Source organism: Ranitomeya variabilis, chromosome 4 (genome assembly GCF_051348905.1).
Source record: "Ranitomeya variabilis isolate aRanVar5 chromosome 4, aRanVar5.hap1, whole genome shotgun sequence".
Classification (NCBI taxonomy): domain Eukaryota; kingdom Metazoa; phylum Chordata; class Amphibia; order Anura; family Dendrobatidae; genus Ranitomeya; species Ranitomeya variabilis.
In genome coordinates this window covers 699,073,616-699,085,820 of record NC_135235.1, presented here as the reverse complement: position 1 = coordinate 699,085,820, position 12,205 = coordinate 699,073,616, and the positions used below count along the sequence as shown (strand labels likewise).

The 12,205-nt window shown below is 42.0% G+C and overlaps 1 protein-coding gene across 1 annotated transcript in view; it reads left to right on the top strand.

The window, feature by feature from the left end:
* The window catches only part of LOC143767732 (uncharacterized), a 99,379-nt gene extending 87,661 nt beyond the window's left edge, over nucleotides 1-11,718 (top strand). The window contains exon 7 of the mRNA XM_077256227.1: nucleotides 9,080-11,718. Coding sequence (XP_077112342.1) covers nucleotides 9,080-11,190 — 2,111 coding nt within the window. The 3' untranslated portion in view covers nucleotides 11,191-11,718. The remainder of the gene's footprint in view (nucleotides 1-9,079) is intronic.
* The last annotated feature ends 487 nt before the right edge of the window (nucleotides 11,719-12,205 follow it).

Here is a 12,205-nt window from a genome sequence, read left to right as displayed (position 1 = left end):
GTCAAATTTTAGCCAAGAGATTATTCTTCCATCTTTGTCATCTTCTGTTATGACCTGGTGGTTAAGGAGCAACACTGATATGACCTGGTGGTTAAAGAGCAACATGGTATGAGCTCTGAGGAGGTGGTATCTATACTGACCGCAGTTCCTAATCCTAACACCAACACTAGAAATAGCCGTGGGATGTTCCTGTCACTCCCTAGACACCTCGTCACAGCCTGAGAACTAACTACCCCTAAAGATGGAAACAGAAAGCTATCTCTCCTCAGAGAAAATCCCAAAAGGAAAGATAGCCCCCCACAAATATTGACTGTGGGTGGAGAGAGAAATGACATACACAGAAATGAAAACATATTTTAGCAAAGGAGGCCAATACTAATCTAGATAGACAGAATAGGAAAGGATACTGTGCGGTCAGTATTAAAAACTAAAAATCCACGCAGAGTTTACAAAAATGATCTCCACACCGACTCACGGTGTGGAAGGCAAATCTGCTTCCCCAGAGCTTCCAGCTAGCCTGAATATATCATAATGACAAGCTGGACAAAAAGAAACATAACATGAGCTGAGCAATAAAGTCCACAGCAAATGGACAACCCAAAGAACTAGCAAGAACTTATCTTTTGCTGAAATGGACAGGCCATCAGAGAAATCCAAGGAAAGATCTGAATCCAACCCAGAAATATTGACAGCTGGCATGAACTAAAGACCAGAGCCAGGTTAAATAGCAAAGCCAGGAGAGACGATCAGTGAAAGCAGCTGCTACTGCTAAACTCAAGGAGCAGCAGTTCCACTCGAAACCACCAGAGGGAGCCCAAGGGCAGAACTCACAAAAGTACCATTCACAACCACAGGAGGGAGCCCAAGAACGGAATTCACAACAGTACCCCCCCCCTTGAGGAGGGGTCACCGAACCCTCACCAGAGCCCCCAGGCCGATCCGGACGAGCCAAGTGAAAAGCACAAACCAAATCGGCAGCATGGACATCGGAGGCAACAACCCAAGAATTATCCTCCTGGCCATAACCCTTCCACTTGACCAGATACTGAAGCTTCCGCCTCGAAAAACGAGAATCCAAAATCTTCTCCACCACATATTCCAACTCCCCCTCAACCAATACCGGAGCAGGAGGATCAACAGAGGGAACCATGGGCACCACATATCTCCACAACAAAGATCTATGGAAAACATTATGGATGGAAAAAGAAGCTGGAAGGGCCAAACGAAAAGACACAGGATTGATAATTTCAGAAATCTTATAAGGACCAATAAAGCGAGGCTTGAACTTAGGGGAAGAAACCTTCATAGGAACATGACGAGAAGAGAACCAGACCAAATCCCCAACACAAAGCCGGGGACCAACACACCAATGACGGTTAGCAAAACGTTGAGCCTTTTCCTGAGACAACGTTAAATTGTCCACCACATGAGTCCAAATCTGCTGTAACCTGTCCACCACAGAATCCACACCAGGACAGTCAGAAGGCTCAACCTGCCCTGAAGAGAAACGAGGATGAAAACCAAAGTTACAAAAAAAAGGCGAAACCAAGGTAGCCGAACTAGCCCGCTTATTAAGGGCAAACTCGGCCAACGGCAAGAAGGTCACCCAATCATCCTGATCAGCAGACACAAAGCATCTCAAATAGGTTTCCAAGGTCTGATTGGTTCGCTCAGTTTGGCCATTTGTCTGAGGATGAAATGCTGAAGAAAAAGACAAATCAATGCCCATTCTAGCACAAAAGGACCACCAAAACCTAGAAACAAACTGGGAACCTCTGTCAGACACAATATTCTCTGGAATGCCATGGAAACGAACCACATGCTGAAAAAATAATGGAACCAAATCAGAGGAGGAAGGCAACTTAGGCAAAGGTACCAAATGGACCATCTTAGAAAACCGGTAACAAACCACCCAGATGACAGACATCTTCTGAGAAACAGGAAGATCAGAAATAAAATCCATGGAAATATGCGTCCAGGGCCTCTCAGGGACCGGCAAAGGCAAAAGCAACCCACTAGCACGGGAACAGCAAGGCTTGGCCCGGGCACAAGTCCCACAGGACTGCACAAAAGAACGCACATCCCGCGACAAGGAAGGCCACCAAAAGGACCTAGCAACCAAATCTCTTACCAAAAATCCCAGGATGACCAGCCAATACTGAACAATGAATCTCAGAAATTACCTTACTAGTCCATCTATCAGGAACAAAGAGTTTCCCTACTGGACAGCGGTCAGGTTTATCAGCCTGAAACTCCCGAAGCACCCGCCGTAAATCAGGGGAGATGGCAGAAAGAATCACCCCCTCCTTGAGAATACCAACCGGCTCAAGGACTCCCGGAGAATCAGGCAAAAAACTCCTAGAAAGGGCATCAGCTTTCACATTCCTAGATCCCGGAAGATACGAGACCACAAAATCAAAATGGGAGAAAAACAGAGACCATCGAGCTTGTCTAGGATTCAACCGCTTGGCAGATTCAAGGTAAATCAGATTTTTATGATCGGTCAAGACCACAACGCGATGCTTGGCTCCCTCAAGCCAATGTCGCCACTCCTCAAATGCCCACTTCATAGCCAACAACTCCCGATTGCCGATATCATAATTACGCTCAGCAGGCGAAAACTTTCTGGAGAAGAAAGCACACGGTTTCATCAAAGAGCCATCAGAACTTCTCTGAGACAAAACAGCCCTTGACCCAATCTCAGAAGCGTCAACCTCAACCTGAAAAGGGAGAGAAACATCTGACTGACGCAACACAGGGGCAGAAGTAAAACGACGTTTAAGCTCCCGAAAGGCCTCAACAGCCGCAGGGGACCAATTCATCACATCAGCGCCTTTCTTCGTCAAATCGGTCAGAGGCTTAACCACACTGGAAAAGTTAGCAATGAAGCGGCGATAAAAATTAGCAAAGCCCAGAAATTTCTGAAGGCTCTTCACAGATATGGGTTGAGTCCAATCATGAATGGCCTGGACCTTAACATAATCCATTTCAATAGCCGAGGGAGAAAAAATAAAACCCAAAAAAGAAACCTTCTGAACTCCAAAAAGGCACTTAGACCCCTTCACAAACAACGCATTAGCACGAAGGGTCTGAAATACCATCCTGACCTGCTTCACATGAGACTCCCAATCATCGGAAAAAAACAAAATATCATCCAAATATACAATCATGAATTTATCAAGATAATTCCGGAAGATATCATGCATAAAGGACTGAAACACAGATGGAGCATTAGAGAGCCCGAATGGCATCACAAGATATTCAAAATGGCCTTCGGGCATATTAAATGCTGTTTTCCATTCGTCACCCTGTTTAATACGAACAAGATTATACGCCCCTCAAAGGTCAATCTTAGTAAACCAACTAGCCCCCTTAATCTGAGCAAACAAATCAGAAAGCAAAGGTAAAGGGTACTGGAATTTGACAGTGATCTTATTGAGAAGGCGATAATCTATACAGGGCCTCAAGGAGCCATCCATCTTGGCAACAAAAAAAACCCCGCTCCCAACGGTGACGAAGACGGGCGAATATGCCCCTTCTCCAAAGACTCCTTAACATAACTTCGCATAGCGGCATGCTCTGGCACAGACAGATTGAAAAGTCGGCCCTTAGGGAACTTACAGCCAGGAATCAAGTTAATAGCACAATCGCAGTCCCTATGAGGAGGAAGGGAACTGGACTTGGGCTCATCAAATATATCCTGGAAATCCGACAAAAACTCAGGAACTTCAGAAGAGGGGGAAGAGGAAATTGACATCAAAGGAACATCACTATATATTCCTTGACAACCCCAACTAGTCACATACATAGATTTCCAATCCAGCACTGGATTATGTACCTGTAACCATGGAAAACCCAGCACAACAACATCATGCAAATTATGCAACACCAAAAAGCGAATAACTTCCTGATGTGCTGGAGCCATGTACATGGTTAACTGTGTCCAGTACTGAGGTTTATTCTTGGCCAATGGCGTAGCATCAATCCCCCTTAAGGGAATAGGGCTCTGCAAAGGCTCCAAGGAAAAACCACAGCTTTTGGCGAATTCTAAGTCCATTAAGTTCAGGGCAGCGCCTGAATCCATAAATGCCATAACAGAAAGGACGACAATGAGCAAATCAGGGTAATATACAAGAGAAATTTAGGCTGTACAGTACTAATGGTAACAAACCTAGCGACCCTCTTAGTACGCTTAGGGCAACCAGAAATAGCATGAGTAGAATCACCACAGTAAAAACACAGCCCATTCTGACGTCTGAATTCCTGCCGTTCTGCTCTAGTCAAAATCCTATCACATTGCATAGGCTCAGGACTCTGCCCAGAGGACACCGCCATATGGTGCACCACCTTGCGCTCGCGCAGGCGCCGATCAATATGAATGGCCAAAGACATTGATTCGTTCAAACCAGCAGGCATGGGGAATCCCACCATAACATCTTTAAGGGCTTCAGAAAGACCCTTTCTGAAAATTGCTGCCAGGGCATACTCATTCCATTTTGTGAGCACAGACCACTTTCTAAATTTCTGGCAGTATACTTCTGCCGCTTCCTGACCCTGACACAGAGCCAGCAAGGTTTTTTCTGCCTGATCCACAGAATTAGGTTCGTCATACAGCAATCCGAGCGCTTGAAAAAATGTGTCTACATTGAGCAATGCAGGATTCCCTGGCTCAAGGGAGAATGCCCAGTCCTGCGGGTCTCCACGCAGCAGAGAAATAACAATCTTCACCTGCTGAATGGGGTCACCAGAGGAACGGGGTCTCAAAGCAAAAAACAATCTGCAGTTATTTTTAAAGTTCAGAAATTTAGATCTATCCCAAGAAAACAAATCAGGAATAGGAATTCTAGGCTCCAAAACCGGAGTCTGAACAACACAATCTTGGATACTCTGTACCCTTGCAGCGAGTTGATCCACACGTGAGAACAGACCCTGAACCTCCATGTCAGCACCAGAATCCTGAACCACCCAGAGATTAAGGGGGAAAAAAAGACAAAACAGGCTGCAAAGGAAAAAAAATGACTCAGAACTTTTTTTTCCCTCTTTTGAGATGCATTCAACACATTGTGGGCCAGCTGTACTGTTATGACCTGGTGGTTAAGGAGCAACACTGATATGACCTGGTGGTTAAAGAGCAACATGGGACGAGCTCTGAGGAGGTGGTATCTATACTGACCGCAGTTCCTAATCCTAACACCAACACTAGAAATAGCTGTGGGATGTTCCTGTCACTCCCTAGACACCTCGTCACAGCCTGAGAACTAACTACCCCTAAAGATGGAAACAGAAAGCTATCTCGCCTCAGAGAAAATCCCAAAAGGAAAGATAGCCCCCCACAAATATTGACTGTGAGTGAAGAGGGAAATGAAATACACAGAAATGAAAACAGAACAGATTTTAGCAAAGGAGGCCAATACTAATCTAGATAGACAGAATAGGAAAGGATACTGTGCGGTCAGTATTAAAAACTAAAAATCCACGCAGAGTTTACAAAAATGATCTCCACACCGACTCACGGTGTGGAGGGCAAATCTGCTTTCCCAGAGCTTCCAGCTAGCCTGAATATATCAGAATGACAAGCTGGACAAAAAGAAACATAACATGAGCTGAGCAATAAAGTCCACAGCAAATAGACAACCCAAAGAACTAGCAAGAACTTATCTTTTGCTGAAATGGACAGGCCATCAGAGAAATCCAAGGAGGGATCTGAATCCAACCCAGAAACATTGACAGCTGGCATGAACTAAAGACCAGAGCCAGGTTAAATAGCAAAGCCAGGAGAGACGATCAGTGAAAGCAGCTGCTACTGCTAAACTCAAGGAGCAGCAGTTCCACTCGAAACCACCAGAGGGAGCCCAAGGGCAGAACTCACAAAAGTACCTTTCACAACCACAGGAGGGAGCCCAAGAACGGAATTCACAACAATCTTCCAAAAAACGAGAAGGAAAGGCTGTTCCACACACTAGACATGAGAAGAGCATTGATGCGCTATGTAGAGATCACAGCTTCTTGGAGGCAGGATTCGAACCTCTTGCAATATGCTGGGAAAAATAAGGGTAAAAAACCCTCTAAATTAACTTTGTCTAGGTGGATCACGTGTACCATAGCACTAGCATATGAGTCAGAGATAAAAGATCCTCTGCTTAAAATTAAAGCCCACTCTACAGGAACAATTTCTGTTTCCTTGGCTGAAAGGACAGGGGCTTCCATAGACCAGATTTGCAGGGCAGCAACTTGGTCCAATTTAACAACCTTCTGTAGACATTATAAGTTAGATGTGATGTCAGGTCTTCAATTGTCCTACGGACGAAAGGTCCTACAGGCAGTGGTCCCACCCTAGAATGCCATTTATATGGTATTTCTCCTGACGTGCTGTCATGAGGGACATCCTGAGAAAATACAAATTAGACCTACCGGTAATTATATTTCCAGGAGTCCATCATGACCGCACCATTACATTTCCTCCCCTTAACTTTGAAACTAATGTGAGTTAACATTTGTGTGTAAGAGTTAAATAAAATAGAGTTGCATCCATCCTGGTTTAGTGATCGGTAAAAGACACTGGGGTTTTGGTGGAAAGGGGGGCTTTTAACCTCTTGTGTGTTTCCTGTCCCTAGAGGACATACGGGACTACCTCCTGATGTGCTGTCATGATGGACTCCTGGAAATATAATTACCAGTAGGTCTAATTTGTATTTTTTTTTTTTTTACAGTTTCTTTCTGTATGATAGTTTGCTTGTGGAGGGATCGGCCTGCCTCACTTATGTGAGTTTTCAATTCCCTGGTATCTTTAAAAAAGTTCTCCATTTCCTCTGCCAAATGCCAGAGATCTGACACCTTAGCTCTGCACTATTATAAAAAGTTCTCTTTAAATATCTAATATTTCTTCTTGATATTCCTCTGACAGAAAATATTGTCATTTACAATAGTTTAGATTGCCAAGAGCCACCGAGCCCCAAACTGTAATTACCCCAGAGAGGTTTCACCTCTGTTTACTAATTTCTTACTAATGAAGACTGTTGAGTTTGATCATTTCAGTAGATGTGTTGTTGTATATAATCAGTTTTTGACTACAGTAGTTAGTGTCCAAAATAGTATTTAAGCCCCTTAACCCCCGGAGCTTTTTTCGGTTTTGCTTTTTCATTTTTCGCTCACCTCCTTCCCAGAGCCATAACTTTTTTATTGTTCCATCAATATGGCCATGTGAGGACTTATTTTTTGCAGGACGAGTTGTAATTTTGAACGACATCATTGGTTTTACTATGTCATGTACTAGAAAACAGAAAAAAAATTCCAAGTGCGATGAAATTGCAAAAAAAAAAGTGCAATCCCACACTTGTTTTTTGTTTGGCTTTTTTCCTAGGTTCACTAAATGCTAAAACTGACCTGCCATTATGATTCTCCAGGTCATTACAAGTTCATAGACACCAAACATGTCTAGGTTTTTTTTTATCTAAGTGGTAAAAAAAAAAATCCAAACTTTGCTAAAGAAAAAAAAATTGTGCAGTTTTCCAAGACCCGTAGCGTCTCCATTTTTCGTGATCTGGGGTTGGGTGAGGGCTTCTTTTTACTTACATACTTACGTCTTTAATGATACTATTTTGGTGCAGATACGTTCTTTTGATCGCCCGTTACTGCATTTTAATGCAATGTTGCGTCGACCAACAAAATGTAATTCTGGCATTTTCAGGTTAATCCCTTTTGTAATTGATAGATCAGGTGATTCTAAACGTGGCTATACCAAATAAGTGTAGGTTTTTGCTTTGTTTTTTTTTTATATTTTGAATGGTGCGAAAGAGGGTTGATTTGAACTTTTTATATTTTTTATTTTTTTTCATATTTTTAAAAACTTTTTTAACTTTTGCCATGCTTCAATAGCCTCCATGGGAGGCTTTAAGCTGGCATAGCCTGATCGGCTCTGCTACATAGGGGAGATGCTCAAATTGCCCCTATGTAGCTGAATTCCAGCATTGCTATGAGTGCCGACCACAGGGTGGCGCTCACAGCAATCTGGCATCAACAACCATAGAGGTCTTTAGGAGACCTCTGGTTCTTATACCGATGTACCACTGACGTACTATTCCGTCCGATGGCAGAAAGGGGTTAACCTCGTCCCCCAGCCAGTTTTGTGTTCCTAATCAGGGCCCTGACATTGTGTCCCTTTATGAGGTGATAATTTTGGAATTCTTCACAAAGGATAATAGGAAACAAGTGGACCTTACAAATTATTTTCAAAATTCTCTTGAATTTCCTGGTTCCCATGTCTCTTCCATTACCAGCGCTGCCTGCAGGATGAATAAGGCGACTCCTGGTGACAGAAGCAGACATTGCAGGAACAGATCACATAGGAGATGGGACACGCTATGTGCAGAAGGCCTAATGTGACAAACGTGCAGATAAATAATAAAATAAATAAAACATTGAATGAATTAATCATTAGAAGTAGGGAATATTTTGGCTTCAAAGACACTTTGCTAATATCTGTAATCAGTGCATGTTGGAGAGTGAAAATTGCACATTTGCCTTTTTTATTAACCAACACATAGTGCCCAGATTGTACTTCAGGAGAAACACACCATAAATTAAGTGGGTTCTTTTCACTATAGAAATGGCAAATACATGGATGCTAAATCTGATTTGGGCACAATTCAAGGCCCAGAAGCGAGGGGGAGATTTGACTTTGGAAGAGCGGATATTGCTGGATTGGTTTATGGAAGCCATGTTGCTTTTCAAGAGCCTTTGAGCCTCTAATATGGTGGAAACCTCTGTTTTACCACTGACAGATGATGGACCTGAGTGGGTGACTTGTTTTTTGTGAGATGAGTAGAAGTTTTTATTAGTATTATTTTAGTCTACATAACATTGTTTGGTGCCTTTTTATTCCATATTAGGGAAGCAGAATGAACAAACATATGAACACCACGCTCTACTGGTTCATCCTATGAGGTTTTCTATTAAACTGTTAACTGTCATTGTCTTGTGAATATTTCAAAATTTACTGACAGTTTAATTGGAACTTTTCAAAAATATCAAATTTAAGGGTATTTTATTAAAAAATAAATATTGTTTTTTTTCTTGGCAGATGACTGTACCAGGAGACCAGAGGGACAGCTGACATATTCAATTTTTAAATCAGATGATCTTGAGATCCCACACGATACAACTGAAGTGAGTGCCATTACTCCAGATATACAATCATCACATCAGAGCAAAGATATGTCATCTGATCCTTTGAAACAGGTCCTGTCTTCTGATTCATCACCAACTACTAAGGAAAATCAAAGTTACAAACTAAGAATTCAAAAACAAACTGCTCCTAAAGCAAAAAATACATTTTCAGTTTCAGAATGTGGAAATAGTTCTCCTGTTGAAAAGTCTTTTCACAAACATCAAAAAATTCACACAGCGAAGAATAACTTTTCTTGTTCCAAGTGTGGGAAATGGTTTAACCAGAAAGCGCAACTTGGTAGCCACTGGAGAACTCACACAGGGGAGAAGCCTTTTTCATGTTCAGAATGTGGGAAATGTTTTAACAGGAAAGCACAACTTGATAGCCACTGGAGAACTCACACAGGGGGGAAGCCTTTTTCATGTTCAGAAAGTGGGAAATGTTTTAATGTGAAAACGCAACTTGATAACCACCGGAGAACTCACACAGGGGAGAAACCTTTTTCATGTTCAGAATGTGGGAAATGTTTTACTAGGAAAGCACAACTTGATAGCCACTGGAGAACTCACACAGGGGAGAAGCCTTTTTCATGTTCAGAATGTGGGAAATGTTTTAACCTGAAACGGCAACTTGATAACCACTGGAGAACTCACACAGGTGAGAAGCCTTTTTCATGTTCAGAATGTGGCAAATGTTTTAACAGGAAAGCACAACTTGATAGCCACTGGAGAACTCACACAGGGGAGAAGCCTTTTTCATGCTCAGAATGTGGGAAATGTTTTAATGTGAAAACGCAACTTGATAACCACCGGAGAACTCACACAGGGGAGAAGCCTTTTTCATGTTCAGAATGTGGCAAATGTTTTAACAGGAAAGCACAACTTGATAGCCACTGGAGAACTCACACAGGGGAGAAGCCTTTTTCATGCTCAGAATGTGGGAAATGTTTTAATGTGAAAACGCAACTTGATAACCACCGGAGAACTCACACAGGGGAGAAGCCTTTTTCATGTTCAGAATGTGGGAAATGTTTTAACCTGAAACGACAGCTTGATAACCACTGGAGAACTCACACAGGGGAGAAGCCTTTTTCATGTTCAGAATGTGGGAAATGTTTTAATGTGAAATGGCATCTTGATAGCCACTGGAGAACTCACACAGGGGAGAAGCCATTTTCATGTTCAGAATGTGGGAAATGTTTTCGAGAAAAATCAGCTCTTTTTAAACATCAAACAACTCACACAGGGGAGAAGCCTTTTTCATGTTTAGAATGTGGGAAATGTTTTAACAGGAAAGCACATCGTGATAGCCACCGGAGAACTCACACAGGGGAGAAGCCTTTTTCATGTTCAGAATGTGGAAAATGTTTTAAGGAAAAATCAGCTCTTCTTATACATCAAAGAAATCACACAGGGGAGAAGCCTTTTTCATGTTCAGAATGTGGGAAATGTTTTAAGGTGAAAGTGCAACTTGATAACCACTGGAGAACTCACACAGGGGAGAAGCCTTTTTCATGTTCAGAATGTGGGAAATGTTTTAAGGTGAAAGTGCAACTTGATATCCACTGGAGAACTCACACAGGGGAGAAGCCTTTTTCATGTTCAGAATGTGGGAAATGTTTTAACCTGAAACGGCAACTTGATAACCACTGGAGAACTCACACAGGGGAGAAGCCTTTTTCATGTTCAGAATGTGGGAAATATTTTTACCAAAGAGCGGACCTTGTTAGGCACGTGAGAACCCACACAGGGGAGAAGCCTTTTTCATGTTCAGGATGTGGGAAATGTTTTCGAGCTAAATCAACTGTTTTTAAACATCAAAGAATTCACACAGGGGAGAAGCCTTTTTCATGTTCAGAATGTGGGAAATATTTTTACCAAAAAGTGGACCTTGTTAGGCACGTGAGAACCCACACAGGGGAGAAGCCTTTTTCATGTTCAGAATGTGGGAAATGTTTTAACACGAAATCGCATCTTGATAGGCATGTGAGAACCCACACAAGGGAAAATTCATTTTCATGTTAAGAGTATGGGGAATGTTTTAATTCGAAATCAGAACATGTTAGTCACGAGACAATTCATGCAGGTTATAAGTCTTTTTTCTGTTCACAATGTGGGAAATGTTTTAACCAGAAATCAAATTTTGTTAAGCACCAAAGAACACACAGGAGAGAAGCCTTTTTAGTGTTCAGAATATGATAAATGTTTTATCAAGAAATCATCTCTTCTTAGTCACCAAATAATTCACATAGGGGATAAGCCTTTTTTCTGTTCACAATGTGGGAAATGTTTTACACAAATCAACTTTTAATAAACTTCCGAAAGGTCACACATGAGAGAAGCCTTTTTCATGTTCAGAATGTTGGAAAAGTTAACTGAAAATTTTATTTCTTAAAGGGATTATCCACTAGTAGGACAACCCCTTGTCATTCCTCATGTTTGGCCTCGTTAAAATATAAACACTCATACTCTCGTTCCTTTATGGCTGTGTTCCAGTGGTGTCGGGACTCGCATTCTGTGTCACAGCTCACTGACCAGGTACAGAGATTAAGAGGATGATGTCATATAAGGTATGGGCCATCATAATTCTCATAAGAAAACACTGGAGTTTCACAGCCAACAGATAAACAGTCTGTTTAATATGGTTGAAGACCAAGAAAATCACAATAATATCCAAATAAGGTGTATACCTGAAAGCATCAATACACAAGCGCTTATGCCAACACTGCAGACATTATTCAATAATATCCTTGGTGATCCTATTGATAAGGAGCTGGAGATAGACAGGGCGCACCGTACACTAGGCATGGTCCATGTTAATTTCAATGGAAAACGCATACAATTAATTGCCCACAGATCTATCCTGAATGACACTTGCTAAAGGAAGGGTGTTGAAACCACTACTTGATGCCTTTTAGGAAAATGGCATTGTTTACATTGAAAGATCCAAGTGACATGAGACCATTCTGTGATGTTCTGAATATTCCCAGAATCCAAATATCTGACTGGTCACCTGCTCCAATAATGCCACAGAGATTTC